The following is an 18179-nucleotide window of genomic DNA, read 5'->3' as shown; positions in this document are numbered from 1 at the left end:
CCCTTCGCTGCATGAAGTAGACGTATCGCCACAAAAAGCGACCACAAAGCAAACGAAAAGTTGAAAGTTCCGCAGGCATGACCAGTAAATATGTATTACACACAGTGGAATTCACAATTTTAGCCTGGGGTGATTTAATGTAGTAGAAACAATGCAGATTTTCCAAATTTCATCGGGAGCGCTCAGAAACACGTCTGACTGCAAGTTGTGCTCACCGACGATGGGCCAGCTGAGAGAGGCTGAGTGTTCACTCCAGGCATGAGAAGCTGGGCCCATAGGGGTGTAAGGGAGCTGTATTCAACATCTCATCCTCTTTGTGCCTCAGATATAATGAACCACTTACAGAGTCTAAAGCTACTAGGGTTGAGGACCATTTTATTTTAAGTGCTTCTGGATTACCCATGAAAAATCTTACCTGTCTAGGTTTTTTTCAAGCTGTGCACACACATTCTTCATCAAACCAGCAAGACTCTGAAAACATAAATCAATCTGAACCTGTAGAAAAGCTCGAAACATGTCCTATTCAAGACCGTACAATCCCTCCTTCTGAACAAACTACACATGGTTATTCTCCAAAACTATTTTAAAACATAGTGAATAACAACTTAAAAATAGATCTTTTAAAAAGCATTTCAAATAATATAAAATTTCATGGAAAGTAATGTAAAATCATATTTTGAGAAAAAAGTATAACTCAGATTTTGTAAGTGAAAAGGCAAAATCTATCGTTTTTATAAATGCAAAATTACTGCATACAGCAATTTTTTTTAATAAAACATACCTATTGTCTTAAATGATATATTAATAATTTGTATCTCGCATTTCCCCAAGTGGACACAAGCTCAATGGCTGTTTACACCATACTCGAATCTAAGGCTATACCACGGCAAGAGAAGGTAATGATACATTAAAATGTGTCGAAACAGAAACCCCCAGGTGATATAATAACATCCTTAAAACCAACATAAGGACCAAGAATAACATAAAACGGTGGGTAAAGTATAAAAAGGAGTGTTGTGTTCTAAATGACCACCATAACCCCAAAACGTAAACCACAATCTAACAGAATATAAAAACATTAAATCCGATTGTAAAGCCATATCTTCTTTGAAAACGAGAAATAGCTGCCAATGTGATGGACCTAAACTAGAAAAACAAAGAGCCTGCTGTAAAAATTTGCTGGCGGATACTCTGGAGATCAGAACAAATAATTAAAATATATACAACAGTAAATATTTAGGGCACCAACGACGAACTGGTAGTGCATGACATAGATGTGTTCCCTTTTAAATACCACCTTGCTAAATACCACCTCCTCCAGCCTCTCACAGCATGGCGGTGGCCAGTGTGAAAGACACGAAACTTGCTTTGGTCCAGAGTGTCCCAGTGGTGTTGCCACAAGGACTAAACATAAGCTGTGAAGATTTATAATCAATTTGCTTGTTTGTTAGTGTTTTACGCCAAGCCAGAACTAAGCCTACATCACAGCAAGGCAAACAGCCCTGTAAACATAAAGAGAAAAAATAACATGGCCGAGAAAAGTGCTGAGCCCAGGACAGCGACCCTCACTGTTTTTATGACAGGCTAACCGTTGCTCTACTGGACTGCCCACGTAGAGGTAAGCAGGCAGAAAGACAGGAAAGGGTGGAATGTAACGTGTTCTCGCCCAGAGTGACCGAGTGGTGTTGCCACAGGGACTGTAAATAGGCTGTGATAGACTTACAGTCAGATGACACTAGTGACTGCAATTGACCAAGAGACTAGCAAGTGGCCTTCGATCCCTGTCTGTTCAACTCGAACATTGCTTGGGATATCAGTAGAGCCAGGGCCTCAAATGAAAATGATATCTTAGTTGTGACAAAAGAGAGCCGCATGAATTGTGTGAACATGAAGTGGACAGAAGAACCCGATTTTTTTTCTTCCTTATTTTTCTCTCTGTTTGATGGAGAATACATTCCATTGTCGGTCCTAATCCTGACAGTATGCTCAGTTGCAAACCGTTTCACTTCAGCTTTCTAAAAGCCAACAGCAAGTACTCCGCTGAGAAAGACATTTTATTGCTCGGGGTCTTGCCTGCGACAGTATGTTCAGATAGAAGTCGTTTCGCCTCAGCTCTCAGACCCTACAGCAGGTACTGGTCGGGTGAGGAAGATGTTTTATTGCCAGGCTAATCGGCACTACCTGTGATCTCTACCCCGTCTATTGTTCGGGTAGTTATAGGAGACGACTGGCCGTCAGCAGTCCGCACCGCGTGCACTCCTACATTCCCTCGCACGGGCGATACCACTGGATTTTGTCCGGACTTTAGACATCGGCCTTTAAGTTATGTGTGGCCAAGTGGTGAGGTATCTTTCTAACCACGACAACCGTCCATCAGTAAAAATACAAGCAGGTCTTGTATTCAGGTGCAACTCTTTTACTGCACGGCTAAAACAATCGCCACGGCTGCGCCCCACGCCGATGCTCCCTCACTCATCGCCGTTGTTCGTCGTCTCGTCTTTGTCCTAACGTCCTTCGTTTGTCGTCACCTTTTTGTCGTCACCTTTTTGTCGTCATAAAATATGACGTCATATTTTATGACGTCATACTCCAGCCCATCACATCCCCGCCGACTCTTTCTCCAACAGCGTCCTCGCTGATGAGCTTTAGCTAGCAAGACTAGGGCTGAAATACAAGTTCACCTAATAATGCTTGCCTTGGGGGGGGGGGCTCCAATATTTAAACCTCGAAAACCTCGAAAGAAGATCTGTTGCTGCCGCAAGCAACGCCTAGTCATACCAGCAGCTGGTACTATTTACCTAACAGAGTACAGAGTTGCCTTGTAGGACAAACATCTGTACTTCGCCTAATAGCTAAATCTAACCGACTGATTATTCTTCTCCCTGAATAACTGCTACATGGGCATTCCGTCCATCTGTCCTGTGTGTGCACGTCCAGTCAGAATAACATTTCGTAGGCACAGCCGTGGCAAAGCGAAAGGGATATGAATAAAATAACAGATACACAAACTAATCAATGATACAACATATTGCTCGTTATCTATAGAGTCAATCATTACCGCGAGCTAAAATATGTCCCTCGTATTCATATGGTCTCTGAATAGCGTCACACGAACTAATTCCTTGCACATTATGTGTCTCTTGCTTGTCTCGCGGCAAGTCTCTGAGATCTGCGTGGCTGAGACACTACAGGTTCTGTCACAAGAGTTCTGGTTTGCTGGGGTGGTATGGCGTCGTGCGGGACTTCTTGATGTCATAGAGCTGGCACAATGCTTGCACCACTTTGCCCTCAAAGTCCCGGCCCTGGTCACTATGGAGTCGCTGAGGGACACCAAACCTTTGGAACCATTCTTGCACCAACACCTTTGCGACAGTATCGGCTTGCTGATCCCTTGTGGGAATGGCCTGCGTGAATTTTGTAAACACATCAGTCATTATTAGTACATTGTCCCTGCCATCACTTGACATTTCTAACTTGTAAAGTCAATGGCAGCACTGCAAGTGGTAATCAGCAAGCAGATGTCCTGAAGGTGTTGGTGCACATTGTCGACGGTTTAACACACACCTGTCACAATTGTCTATGTAGTTTTTAACATCACAGTACATCCCCGGCCAGTATACTCTGGCTTTTTAACAGTGAAATAGTCCGGTCAAATCCTTGGTGCCCCATGCGGTCATGTACTAATGAGAGAATATTGGGTCTTAGAGCACTGGGGAGCACAAGTTGTTCGACCTCTCCAAGTTGTAGTGTCACTCACTCTTCGAAACAGCAGCTCGTTCTGACAAAACAGTCTTGAATGCTGTTTTCTTAGTACGCGTGCTTCGTGTTCCTGTGACAGCGGGGGTCTCTTTGGCCAGGCATTAATGATAGCCCTGAGGATACTATCCTCAGCTTGCAATGTCCTCAATGTGGCGGTTGAAAGCTGTGGAAACACTCCAGTAGATGGTATAATGTCGTCATCCATGGACTGATGATATGCGTGCACATCACATGGCTGCTGTGCACACCACAGCTCACACGATTCAGAAATCTCTACTGGGATGGAAGTGCCGTTAGAGTGAGAGAGGTCCACATCGGAATGTGCACCGTCACATATTGGAAGTCTAGATAATCCATCTGCAGGATTCTGACTGCCTGGTCGATATACAACAGTCATGTCAAACTGTGCCAGTTGCGATGCCCATCTCTGTTCCACTGCTCCCAGCTTTGCAGTTTTGTAATGGACAAGCGCGTTGTTGTCGGTGTACACGACGAACTGTGCGCCTAGCAGGTAGTGTCTGAACTTGTCAGTCACCGCCCACTTCATCGCAAGAAATTCCAACTTCATGCTGCTGTAATTGCTGTCATTTCGCTCTGTGGGGCGCAGACGTCGGCTGGCATAGGAAATAACCCGCTTTCTGCCCTCCTGCACCTGTGACAGAATGGCACCGAGCCCCTCGTTGCTGGCATCGGTCTCTACAATGAAAGGCTGTGTGAAATCAGCGTACCCTAGCACTGGTGCACCTGACAACACCGACTTAAGGGTGTCGAACGCAGCCTGGTGGACACACTGCCATTTCGCTGTGATATCATTCTGTCTCTTTTTCTTTTCTTGCGTGGCCTGCGTCACCAGGTCATGTAATGCGCCAGCTATCTTGGCGAACCCCTTGATAAATCGCCGGTAATAGCTGGCAATCCAGGAAACTGCGTACTCCGAGACAGTTTTGGGCACCGGCCACTTCTGTACTACTCTACTTTTCCAGTTTCACAACTGACACCTTCAGCGGAAATGGTATGACCTAAGTAGGTCACCTCTCGCCGGAGGAATTGGCACTTATCCAGCCGCAGTTTTAATCCCGTCTCCACGATGCGTCCCAAGAGCCGATCAAGATGTGCTAAATGTTCATCGAACGTCTTGGAGTATATCAGAGATCGTCTAAGTACACAAGAAGGAATGAAAACAAAAAGTCCGACATTGTCGTCTGCATTAACCTCTGGAAAGTGGCTGGTGCGGATGTTAAGCCCATTGGCATCCTGTATACTCAAATAGTCCCATGGGTGTCACGAACGCGGTTTTTGTGTCTGTCATCTGGGTGCATCGCTATCTGGTGGTAGCCGCTGGCAAGGTCAAGTGTTGAAAAGTACTGAGCCCCCACCAGCGCGTCAAAGGACTCCTGGATGCGTGGTAGAGGGTAGGCATCTTTGACTGTCTTTTCATTGAGCCGTCTGTAGTCTACACATAGGCGCACACTGCCGTCCTTCTTCCGCACAATGACGATGGGTGCAGCGTATGCACTGTGGCTCTCCACAATCACCTTCTGGTCTAGCAAGTCTTTTATATGATCTTGCACTTCCTTTAGCTGGTGCGGAGCGATACGACGGTAGGGCAACGCTACCGGCACCTCGTCCGTGGTACGCAGACGATGGAAGACAGCGTCCGTGTATCCGAGGTCCGTCGAGTCCCTAGCAAAACCAGACACATGCTTGTTCAACAGCGCCTGCAGTCGCTGATGCTGACTGACGGTGCCATCAAAGTCTGGACACGTGACGACAGGTGTGTCAGTGACCTTAACCTTAGGGGAGCTGCTGGACTGATTGCAGATGATTAACTCGTTCACACCGACATCCACCGTGACACCTTGTTGGCAAACAACATTGTCCACAACTTGTAAAGTTGCGACGACAGTACGCGCCGGCAACGTAACGCTGCTGCTGGTCAGGTTTGCCAGACGCACATAGCGGCTGGTGTGATGTGCTCCTGTGAGGGTGGGGACTAGCACCAGCCCCCCTGGTAATGGTTGTGCTACGGGGGCGGCGAGCAGAGGGCGATGGTACGGCACGCTCGTCACTTTAATTGTGACCATTGAAAATGCAGGAACATACGTGTTGACAGCGGCCCTAGCCAGTCCTTTTGTTGACACTGTCCTCTCAAGGTGAGCCTCACGCACTGCTACCTGTACTGCATGCGGCACATCTGCGGTGGCGTCAGGTATCGATCAAGGACGTTCATCCCTAGTAGAAGTGGTACACGCCTCCTGCGCTCTCTTGTGCCGCATCGACAGGATCATTGACAATTAGGATAGGAATGTCTTTCAGACACTGGTCAAAAACTTTAATATCCACCAGCGCTACTCCTGAATATGGCACTTCCGCTCCGCCGGTCCCTCTCAAGGTGATGGGGAGATGATTTAATTGTAATTCTGTATATGCCCTCGGGCCCATTCATCAGTGACTGTCGTCACCTCACTGCCGGTGTCGAGCAGCGCCAGTACTCGAATTCCTTGAATTTCCGCCTCCACCGTCGGACACTTTCCAGTCAGTCCTGCTACACCTCCTTTCCCCGTCATCCTGTTACAGACGACGGGACAGTCAGTTTTTCCTGACCGGTTGGGCTGCTGTCCTCCGAGATGTTGTTAATCGCTGCCGCTTGGACGCCGCGCCGTCCTCCTCCTCGCCTGTAAAAGCTGTTTGTGATAGGGCTGAATCTTTGACCATCTCGTTGTCAGCCAGGTGTCTGGACGTTTCCCGTCGAACATGGCAATTCTTCAGCCCCTTCACCAACTGGGCCGCCAGATGGATATTTGAAATAGCGCCGCTCTGCAGGCTGTTTGCTTTTGCCTGCAAATTGCGAAGCGTCATGGCATACTCATCAACGGATTCTTCACGCCGCTGTCGGCGGTTATAAAAACTGGCGATTACATCGATGACATCTTTCCGTTCGCCGTACGCCTCGACCAACACATCCAAGATCTTTTTGGGTGTGTCGACAGCGTCATGTGGTAGCATCAATACTCGCCGTCTGGCCGGTCCCTCCAGCGCGTTCAAGATATACCCGCACGCTGCGTTCGGCGGCATCGGGTTCATGGTGAGAGCCCACGAAACTTCTCTTTGGAACTCCTCCACATTCGGTGTGGGTCCGCCGGCAAACTTTTCGAGGCGAAGCAACTGATATGTTCGTAAAGCCTCTACTGGGCTGTCTCCCTCTTCAGCCATTGGACAAATATCCTGCTCGCAGCGCCAAATGTGGCCAAGTGGTGAGGTATCTTTCTAACCACGACAACCGTCCATCAGTAAAAATACAAGCAGGTCTTGTATTCAGGTGCAACTCTTTTACTGCACGGCTAAAACAATCGCCACGGCTGCGCCCCACGCCGATGCTCCCTCACTCATCGCCGTTGTTCGTCGTCTCGTCTTTGTCCTAACGTCCTTCGTTTGTCGTCACCTTTTTGTCGTCACCTTTTTGTCGTCATAAAATATGACGTCATATTTTATGACGTCATACTCCAGCCCATCACATCTGAGAGCATGCTTCTTAGTGAGCATGATTGTGCACTGTATAAATCACATTAATATCAACTCACCACTCTTAAGAACACAAACCATTGCTCTTTACAGATCTATCTTACTTAGGGTTAAACTAACAGCCTTATTGATTTGTCATAAAACAAACCTCTTTTTCTGGCAAGAAGATATATCGTTCGTGATTAATATGATGTATTAGGGTTGCAGCAATAACATCCAGTGGAATCTCTCCACTTTGCAACACAAACATCACATTTTGGAAGTCCAAACAGGCAACCAGTGTTCTCGATAGAAGAGGGTCTGCTTGTAGATTAGGCTTCAGATGCTCGATGACATCAGAAGGAAACCTGCAAGTATCAAACATTATAATCTGAGTCTTTAAAATCAACATACAGTCAAATCTCCCTACTATGCCACCCCTCTACTATGCCACTCTCTGTATTATGCCACTTTTGCTCGGTCCCGACTATAAATTCAATGTAAAAAAAAATTCACTATGCCACCCCTACTCTCGCTACTATGCCACTTTTTGTGTGACTGTTAAAAGACACAAGTTGTGAAATTCCGCGCAGTGCTCGATTATTATACTGTATGGTAGTGTGGGACATCGCAGTTAGGTGGGATGGAACATAGCACGCACACAGGAGGGTGGAGCTGCAATGTGGGGGGGGGGGTTGTGGTCGCTGGCCGGGTGACAGCCACGTGACAGAGGAAGGTGTGAGGGTCGACTAGCGACCAGGATGCAGGTGCGCGGATGTGTTGGGAAGGGTGGAGGATGAAGAGGGAGGGAGAATGAGAGGAGGCAGCTAGCGAAGCCGATGATTCTTGAGAGCTTTGGACCAGACCTGGGCGACCGGCCCGCCCGCCAGTATATATACTATACAGTATTGGGTAAAACTGAGTTAACTATATTAGTCCGGCCCTCTAAAACCATCCCAATTTCTCATGCGGCCCCTTGGGAAAATTAATTGCCCACCCCTGCTTTGGACTGACGGGTAACTTGAACAAATAAAGCCGTTTTTACGAACCCTCTCTACTATGCCACTCTCGCTACTATGCCACTTTTGCTTGGTCCCGGTAGGTGGCATAGTAGGGAGATTTGACTGTATATGGTAGAAGGCGTGTGCGGACGTTTTGCCGACGGACGTTTCGGAGCCGGACGTTTTGCCGACCGGACGTTTCGCCGCCGGACGTTTCGGAGTCGGACGTTTTGCCGACCGGCGTTTCGTGTACCGGTAGAAGCTGCAGGGCTTCTGTTTACGCAAAAAATTGCGTACAGTACGCATTAAAAGTTCGGAGGACCCCTTCAATTTTCGTCAATGGGGTCCCATTCAAATTTGGGCAAAGAACAGGGACCCCTTAAAAATCTGAAGATGGGGTTCCTGGGACCCCAAAGAATTTAGCCTTAGCAGAAGCCCTGAGTTGACACATACATACATATGCTGGCATACATGTGCGGACTGGTGGCGGCACAAAGGGGAAGGCCTCATGTCCGGCGACCCCGTTCCCTCCCCTGGGTTTTTCCAGAGAAGAGAGGGGGCGCTGGCATGATCCGGTGGCTGTCCCAGTGACCTCGTGATCCGTATGGTAGTTTTTACATAAAGGGAGGCACTGTAGCAGCTGCCTCCACCTCGCTGTGGACCAATCTCCTCCATGTCTATCTGGGTCTCCCAACCCTGTGCCGCCCCTGTGGGTTTCAGCAGGTTAATTTATCGGCCAGCTTTTGCAAGGTGTGACCGATCCAGCCCCACTTCCGCTTCTTGATGTCTTGGCTGGCATGTTTTTGGTTGGTTCTCTCCCACAGGTCTGTACTGGACATCTTCTCGGGCCATCTGATGTTCTGTTGACGAATGTCTGAATCTTGTTGGTGATGGCATTTGTCACATGCAGGCCTGACGAGAGGGGAGGACAGGGGGGGTCTGGTGTACCCGGGCCCGCGGCTGTCAAGGGGGCCCGGTCTTGGTCAGTGGATTTTTTTTTTTACATTATATACTGGGAAAATAATTTACGATTACAAGTACAAGGGGCCCGGAGAGGTCGTCTGTCCCGGGGCCGGGCTGGCTCTCGGCGGCCCTGGTCACATGCCATGTCTCAGACCTATTTAGAAGGAATAACCGACTAACTTTACATTTGTGTGGATCTTAGTGTGTTGAGATAATGCCTTGGACTTTCAGATAGGTCGCAGGATGTGGAATGCAAGCCTGGCTTTATTTATTCGGCTTCTAACGCTTTTATCTGTACCTCCATCTTTGCGGCCTATGCTGCCAAGGTAGGTGAAGCGGTCAGTCTCTGCAATACATCCCCCATGTAGTTGGAGTGGGGCTTCTTGCTTGTTCACCCGCATTACCTCCGTCTTCGTGATGTTGATATTCAGGCCAGTCATCTGCTTCTTCTGCGAGCCGAGTGAGCTTGGTCTGTGCATGTTGCTGCTTGTGGGACAACAGGCTGATGTCATCCGCAAAGTCAAGATCCTCAAGTTGCGTTTTGGTAAGTGTGGAGGTCCATGACAATACCAATGGTAGCTTTCTTCTTTTAGCAGTACATTATTTGAATCGGGCCAGGAACTATTTCGTTATTGGGTTAATCTTATGTACACCATCTCTACCAAAGGTTTTACGGACTGGTGGAATATCTGTGTTGTATACTTGTACACGGCGGAAGTATGGCCATATGACTTCAGTTATCATTGGCACCACTTATGAGACCCTTTGAGATTTCTCTGTTTATCTCACGATTACCCAGGCTCCTACAAAAATCTCGTTCCTTCGGAAGGCCATCAGTCGCATTGATATCACTATCGCAAATGCTTCTTGGCTTCTGTCTCCGACGATACTTTCTCATGATGCTTTTACCTCTTCTTTTGTAGACTTCGTTTCCTTTACGCTCCAGTTTCACTTACCTATGTTCTTATCTCTCCCCAGAAGCTCGAATGTCGTCGCAATGTGATAAGCTAGCATACGGCTATGTGGCTGACTGAGACGCCGCATTTTTCTACACGCTGACAAATCCTTTACACCTACGTGAACATTAGCCAAAAAGCACAGGGCACACAAAAAACATTAAGAGAAACAAAATTTCCGTGCCCGTGTATTTTCTAAGCTGACCAGCACTCGGAAATTGTCACCAGAAATAAGTAAAGGTAACTGGGTGAAAATTTCTCACTCTAGGACAATGGGAAGTGGGTTAAAAATCGATTAAAAAATTCCGAGTACAGACCAGAATAGTGAATTAAAAAAATTAATATATTAATTATTCTAGCCGAGAACAAAGGTTGTGAAGACATACTTGCTGTCATGTGATACCAGTGGGCGCAATTGACCAGGAGACTGACAAGTGGTCTTCACAGCCTGATCCGCTCAAACAATGCCCGATGAAAGGGTGGACCAAAAAACTGAAAAGAGCTTGGAGAGCACATGGTAAGTCAGAAATGATTAAGAAATTCGGAATATTGGTGAATGAGCTGAAAGCTAGCAAGATGGCATGAAGCAGCCATATGCAAGACGGGGAGGTTGGTGGTATCCATTGAAGTCGCCTAAAAGGTAGTTAGAAGGAAGAAGATGGGTTAGAAGACCCTCCAAGTCTTGTCTGGAGATTCTAGCAGTCGGTCAGAGAAAGACACAACAGACAGTAATAGTCTTGCTCAGAGTAACCCGGGAGCAAGAGAAATGAAAGTAGTTTTTGGCTAAACAAAAGGTGGGAGCAGACAGGAAGAAAAACCTCACCGAAAGGGAAGTCAGTCTATGAATCCTTAAACCGAAAAAGAGATTGAGGGCAAAACAAAAGTTCCCAGCAAAGTCAAAGAACCAGGAGAGAAACATGCTGCAAGACAGTGCATGGAGTTCTTCAAAGTTAGGCTCTCCATGAAAAGTTCCACTGTGACTAGAGGATAGAAGATATAAGTTACTTATGAGATGAAGATGTAAAACGTGTGACTGAAGTAGTAGCAAAAGGCAAAATGGTTAAAAACAAAGCAGAATCAGCTATGGTGGCCCCAGTTGTGGATAGTAGTGAGTAATTGATACTGATGGGGTTTTTTTGGGTTTTTTTTATCAACTCCGCTAAGACATTGTCTACTCTGGGGAACTTTCCTCCCTTCATGTTCCCAATCGCCTGCTCAACCTTTTCTCGTAGGACTATAAGGTCAACTTTGTCATTTCCCAGTTAGCTCATTTCCCAGTTGTCTTGGAGGATACTAGGGTATGTAATCAGCAGAAAGTTGAATAGCTTGCTGCTGTATTTCGTCCAGTGGTCTAGGACAGCTTTGTCATACAAGAGCAATCGACCCTCGCTGTCTTTAAAGGTGGACCTTTACTGTTACCCCTCATTGGTGAAGATCTTAACAGGCAGAAGGCCTTCTTGTTGTCATCCCAGGCCAATCTTACTGTGCAAGTGCCTTCACTGAAGGTCATAAGAATGGATGCTGTTATCATCCTGCTTTTCTGTAGGGGTATGTTTCCTTAACCGTTATCTATCTCCAGATTGCCCAAAAGGCAGCAAGACCAGAATGCCTGACAGCGGACACGAGACAATACCTTCAGGCAAAGGGTAGTTTTCGCCCAGATGTCATATTAAGCACCCATTTCTCTGTTGGCGGTTCTCTCCTTCAGCCTATGCTTCTCTGCAGTACCCTTAATGCAGTGGGGTCTTTTTTCCCCTTGGTAAGGGCACAGGCTTGTTAAAGAGCAACTGCAGCAGATTTGTTACGGGAAAAAGGGATCTTTGTTGGTTGTGGTCCGTATTAGACTGACGACGAAGTCCCATGCGTCTATGTTGTCGTTGATGGCTCATTGAAGGTCCGAAATCTACGGTGTCATCCTCTCCAAGAAAGTCTTTGCAGTCAAAGTTATTTCAAAATAAAGAACTTTATTTACAGTTTTGTACAACAGTTTCTACACGCCAAGTACACAATCATCAGCGACACAAGCTGACAACTAGTACAGCGACTCCTGCGACACACGCTCCACAACTCTGACCACAGCGACATTCGCTGACCAAAGGCGACATGCGCCGAACACAATAAGCCAGCGGTGACACACACGCCCACAGTACCTTCCGCAACTCTACTGTTTCACTCTGACTGTGACTCCTTTTACACTCCTTTCCACCAGCATCTCCTCATTACACATGTGCTCTCTCGCACCAAATATTCTAGATACGAAGATACCAAGACTTGCGTCAGTCACACTCTCTCTCCCACTTGTTAGGATAGTCTATGCGGCTCTAGTCAAGGCCGCGCCGCGGTCACTGGCATGTCAGGCGAGGTAAGGTACCGCATCAAAGCACTGACGACGCCGGGGGACACCTCACACAGACCATTACCACATTTAATTCGCAACAATGAGAAGTGGCCAGATCTCGTGGTCAGATTGTGAGGGAGAAATCACAGACATCTTTAGGCTAAATGCCACTTGTCCCTCTTCTACTTTAGCACTGACGTGTGAAGGATCGGCAAAATATTTCATAGGCTAAAGTCTTGTTTGTCATCGAAATTAACCAGACAAATCACGCCCCCAACTAAGAACGACCACGCACCACCACCCACTGAATAGAGCTTTTCGTCAATCCTTAGCATTCAAACTGTCCTGAGTCAAATTAATGCTGTAACACAGTGATGCCCAACCTTTTTCGGCCTGCGGGCCATATCAATTTCCGACATGCGCGTCACGGGCCGCTTCACCGCAAAAATACAACAAAAAAATAAAATAAAATAGAGCAGATACCATTTTTATTAGAAACATGTTGTACTTACTATTAATTATGTAGTAATTAGTGGGATATTTGAAGTTGTTTACCCGAAACCAACTTCTGAAATGTCCGCTGCATCGTAGAAACACAAGTTGGAGCACTGAATCAAAATGTTCGTCCATCGAAAAAAAGATTGAGAGACGCCCCTACGTAGGTATAAATACTTCTTCTTCCCTTTTTTTCGTTTTTTAAGGTCTTTTTTTTTTATTACTAACATGCCGATTTCCTGCACTGTGGGCAGAAGTTTCCCGGGCCGGATGGCACCGCGTCGCGGGCCGCATATGGCCCGCGGGCCGTAGGTTGGGCATCCCTGCTGTAAACAATGCCAAGCAGCAATCCGCAGGTGCTACTCTAGCAACAATCTACCCTGCTACATTTTGTCACGATGCCGCTTAGTGTCTCCCTCACACTCTCTCGAGCACACCAGCGGAGTCAGACAATTGCGCGTTCTTTCCCTCCAATAAAACAAAATGAGTTGCCTGTACGAGTCTGCCTATGTTTATTAATTTAAACAAATAATAAAAAAAACTCGCTATGAAAAAACACAGTCACAAATGCACTCAATCTCTTACACACTACTAAGGCTCACTGTCTCGGCAATGGTCATCTACTCCGAATAACACAATCACAAAATTCCACGGAATCTATTAACACTATTAAAGCGCACTGTCTCTGCAATGGCTCTTCTAACACAGTAACAAAAATCCTCTGTATCTACTATTAAAGCTCACTGTCTTGGCAATGACCTTTCTTTCGACTAACACACTCAATTCTTACACACTAGTGAGGCAATGGCTCTCTACCCGAATGATGCGTCCACCTCAATGTCCTAACCCCTTCTCTTCTCCAAGCACACTGTCCCGGCAGACGTCAAAGAGGCACACATTCCAGAAAATCCCATCACTCACGACTTTCGTCCGCACACGTGCGCTTAGTCCTAGCACTCTGAGTAGGTCCCTGGCATATTTATATAGTTGCAATTTCTATAATTTACAGAAATCCACCACCAGGAATAGAGCCTGGGGCTTAATTTGATTACTATATTAACATACATAATCTTCACTGAGAAATGCAATTAACAGGTATTATTTTTCCTCAACAGGAATTAGGAAAGTGTGTACAGAAGCTACTAGATTTTAATGCAGCAATTTTTTCCTACGGATGCTCCTTCTCTAGTCTCAAAAACATAAATCAAAATCATCAGAAATGCTTAGCTTGTGACCCATCTGTGTGCTCTGTCACAAGCTGAATTCAGAGTCGCCAAAACTGACTTAAACCTTTAACTTTAAAAAAAAAATACATTCTAAATTACAAATTAGATAAATAACAGAGAAGCCCTACTAAGAATTCCTTATCTTTAAAAAGGTCATATTACATGCCCAGTAAATTAAAAAGTTTGCTTAATTTTTATAAGGAAATGAAGGTTTGCACTTACTTCGTCCCTCTGAAATTGTTTTTGAAAATCTCTTTCTCTGCAATAAAATGCTTAATTCCCCACCATTCATCGTCCAAATATGAGGCAGAAAGGTTCAAATCTTGAAAAGGCTTGATTCCATCTTTAAGGAAATGAAGCAGTGGCACACAGTGCAACCACGAAGAATCCGCTGGATACCCTTTGCAAGACTGCTTAATCAGAAACTCTACAGTCTCTCCCAAGTATCTGCATCAGTACAAAGAAGAAATGACACTAACATTATTTAACGGTGGATGTCCTGCCCTAGCACAGTGGTTCTCAAAGTGTGGTCCACGGGCATAAGTCAGGTGGTCCGCGGCTGACAGTCGTCATATGTCAGCAAAGTGATGTTTAAAGTGATGCATTCCTCGCATTAACATTTTAATTACAAAGAGCGAGGTATACCTAGTTTTATGTCAACTTATTACTATACTACTGTCACAAAAGGACATTTAGTTTTGAATTGTAATGAAACTAATGTGGTAATTTAAATTTGAAATTCATAGAGTGATTTTTAGGCCTTGGTGATCCGCCATATTTTTTACTTAAGTAAAGTGGTCCGCAGTCCGAAATACTTTGAGAACCACTGCCCTAGCACATCAAGCCAAACCCATTGTAACTTAAGGCAGTAAAACTGGTTAGCAGTGGTTAGGGTTTGCCGTGCACATGCATACACTTGACGTAAAACCACATACAGTTCACTGCCTCTATATGCACTATGCTATGGGACATTTGCCGTTACTTAATGCTTAAAGTGTGACTAAACTCAAACACTGTATAAAAAGTTAAGTTTCTTTTTAATCTTACATAGGAAATGCAACAAAATAATTCAATGTAACATTAGACTGACTAAATAACACTTTAAAAACATTAATAAATCATAAAAATACTCCAATTAGATAACTTTGCAACATATATTTTGGTAAGCCATATTTTTGATAACTGCACAATGATGGGCAAAATTTGTGCAGATTTTGATTATGAGACGAATTCCATTAACAAGACTGATATTTGAATGCTCAAATTTCCTGAGGGCATGTAAAACCTTCGTCACAATCGCCGAGTGATTATTCTAGATTTCAAATAGTATTCAATAACTGATAGCTAAGACTTACCAGCCGACATTCAACTGTGTGCTGTTCTGCAACATTGCTTTTGTATCATTTAGGCAGTGGAGCATGTTCAAACTAGTAAGGTAAGCGACTAGCATTTGACTTATGACCACTGGTCCTTTTGTTATGACCACTGGTCCCTTTGTCGATACGCTGCTTTCATCATCCCCACTTATGGTGTTAATAGTGCATATTTTGACAGTAACTAAAATATTGAACTTTCGATTAATAGTGCTGAACAGGTCAACCATCCAGTAATTTATGCCATTTAACTCTCTGCATGCGATTCTTCATAGATATGCTGCTTTGAAAAATCGGTTTAGTCACACTTTAATATATCTATACACTGCTGATAGATGTCATATCTCACAAAATTTTACAGTAAAAACATATTATGAAATATAAAATTGCAGTAGCATTGTTTAGATTTTTTTTTACAAAGTAACAAACTTTTGGTTTTCCTTCATCCACTTTGGGAAGCTCTTGCAAAGGGCATCCAGATCAGGGCATGTTCTTGTTTCCATGTTCTGGGAAGGCAACATGGCATGGCACAAGATGCTTATGGACTGAGCGTCAATAGTTATCCTCCAGTGTCTTACCAAAATTGCCAAAAACATTGCCAGACTTAAAGCTTGTGGGGTCTTTTTTGACAATGCATTAAGTAAAGGTTTCACTAAGTGTTCTAGTAGGCACTGAAATAGAGAATAAAAGTAGATTAGCTTCGCATTCATGCTATAAAGCAGAAGACAGGAACACATTTTGCAAGTCAGATTCAGTAGTATTTATATCATTATAAGGAATAGATGTGTAAATTTAGCCAAATTTTGTGCTCTTAGTTTTGTCTATGAAAATTCTGTGTCACGATTTGGAATTAATTTCATAAGATTCCACCCAAATATGCTGAATAGTCATTTCTTCCTTCCATTTCAAAAGTGCTTGAGAAAGGTAAATGAAGACTATCACTGTTAGCACCTAAAGTGCCTGAAGAACTACACCGTTGCAGGGCCATTCCCAACACAGGGAAAGCAGTGGGTCTAGGACTTGCATAATCTAACCTCATGGTCATAACAGTTGAGACAGCACAATGAATAAAAGAAACCCTTACCCAATAGGAATGTAGAATATCTTGAAATAACCATCATTTCTGTCCATGAGTTATCTAATGCTATTCATATTTACAAATAATGTTACAAATGAAGACATTTGGGTATAAACATTACTTTCTATATGCAATTTTTCTGGTTTAAAAAAAAAGCTAAAAAAACAACTGCGTTGTCAAACATCGATCCTTTTAGTGAGATTCATGAAGTCTTTATTTAGAGGGATGTGCTTTACCAACAAAATATCTTTAAAATTGTCACCAAACCTTCCATTACTTACCTTCTCTCTAAGCTGTGGATCAGGTTTACGAAGACTGTAATCAAGCAAATGCTGACTGAGACTGCTCATGACTGTATTGATTTCGTTCAAGTAATACTCTGCTGTATTGTTGTGGCTAAGAATGGTTTTTATTATAGTCTCCGCAAGTGGAAGAAACTCTTTTCCTGACAACAGTGCTTCCTTACACACTTGTTCAGACAAAGTTGTAAATCGAAATAATCCTCTGAATAATTTGCTTTGCCAGTTTGAAATTGAAAAGGGATAAGCAACACCATCATACCAGTGTACATCCTCTGTAACAGCCAGAAACATGATTGTGATTTCTTAACATAACAATTTCTTTCACAGGCTTATATAATAGTATGGAAGATGGCATGCCGCATGCTTACACAACCACACAGGACCGGTACAGGTTTGGCGGGGGCTAATTACTGACCGCCTGACAACCCCGTGACCGAAGGAGAGCGGGAGGGGGTCGACTAGCTACAGCTAGGATGTAGATGCGCGGGTGTGTTTGGAGTCATTTTGGAATTTTGAGGTGAAGCCGAAAGCAGACACCGCTGCTGACTTACAACAATGGGCGGCAGACTAGGCATTCTAAAGGCAAAATAAAACTGCAACCACCATCAAGCCTAACGGTGCCGTTGTCATTCAGTGTGCCGTGGATCAAGCGTTGGATTATGCGCCCACGTGCAATGCTCCAGTCGGCATTGAAAAGCGACGGATCAGCTGTTGGACATCACGCCGAGCATGGTCAATTATGACAGCAACGTGACAACGACAACGACAACAGTGGTGATACCATCCCGCACGGTGATAGGCGAACATCAGCCAGTCACCAAGGTTCAGTGCGGAAGTGCCATGTGTATGACCGAGGCGGCACCAAGCTGCGTAGACTGTGACTATCCCGCCAAACTGACAGTGGAGCAGCAATCACGCTGATTAGCAGAGATTATCTGTCGCCCCGAGAAATTTTCAACCGGCGAAACTGATGTTGGTCATGTCACACGGGTCAAACATGAAACACAGTTGACAAATGATATGCCATTTAAAGAACGGCATCGCCAAATCCACCCGGCATGTACGAACAGGTGAGAGAACACTTGCAACAGATGCTGGACAGTATTATTAGGGATTATTAGACCATCTCATTCACCCTGGTCATCAAATATTGTATGGCTTTAAAAAGAAAGACGGTGTCTTACGGC

At 44.9% G+C, this 18179-nt stretch overlaps 1 protein-coding gene across 2 annotated transcripts in view; it reads right to left on the bottom strand.

Annotated features, from left to right (window-relative positions):
- The window catches only part of LOC112565614 (E3 ubiquitin-protein ligase rnf213-alpha-like), a 201901-nt gene that overhangs the window by 168836 nt on the left and 14886 nt on the right, over positions 1-18179 (bottom strand). For both annotated transcript variants that reach the window (XM_025241165.1, XM_025241164.1), the window contains exons 7-11: positions 16972-17264; positions 16042-16283; positions 14462-14686; positions 7430-7628; positions 416-471 (exon numbers count right to left, since the gene is read on the bottom strand). In XM_025241165.1, coding sequence (XP_025096950.1) covers positions 416-471; positions 7430-7628; positions 14462-14686; positions 16042-16283; positions 16972-17264 — 1015 coding nt within the window. The remainder of the gene's footprint in view (positions 1-415; positions 472-7429; positions 7629-14461; positions 14687-16041; positions 16284-16971; positions 17265-18179) is intronic.

This window comes from Pomacea canaliculata, linkage group LG6, assembly GCF_003073045.1.
Source record: "Pomacea canaliculata isolate SZHN2017 linkage group LG6, ASM307304v1, whole genome shotgun sequence".
Classification (NCBI taxonomy): domain Eukaryota; kingdom Metazoa; phylum Mollusca; class Gastropoda; order Architaenioglossa; family Ampullariidae; genus Pomacea; species Pomacea canaliculata.
This window is presented reverse-complemented; position numbering and strand designations above follow the sequence as displayed.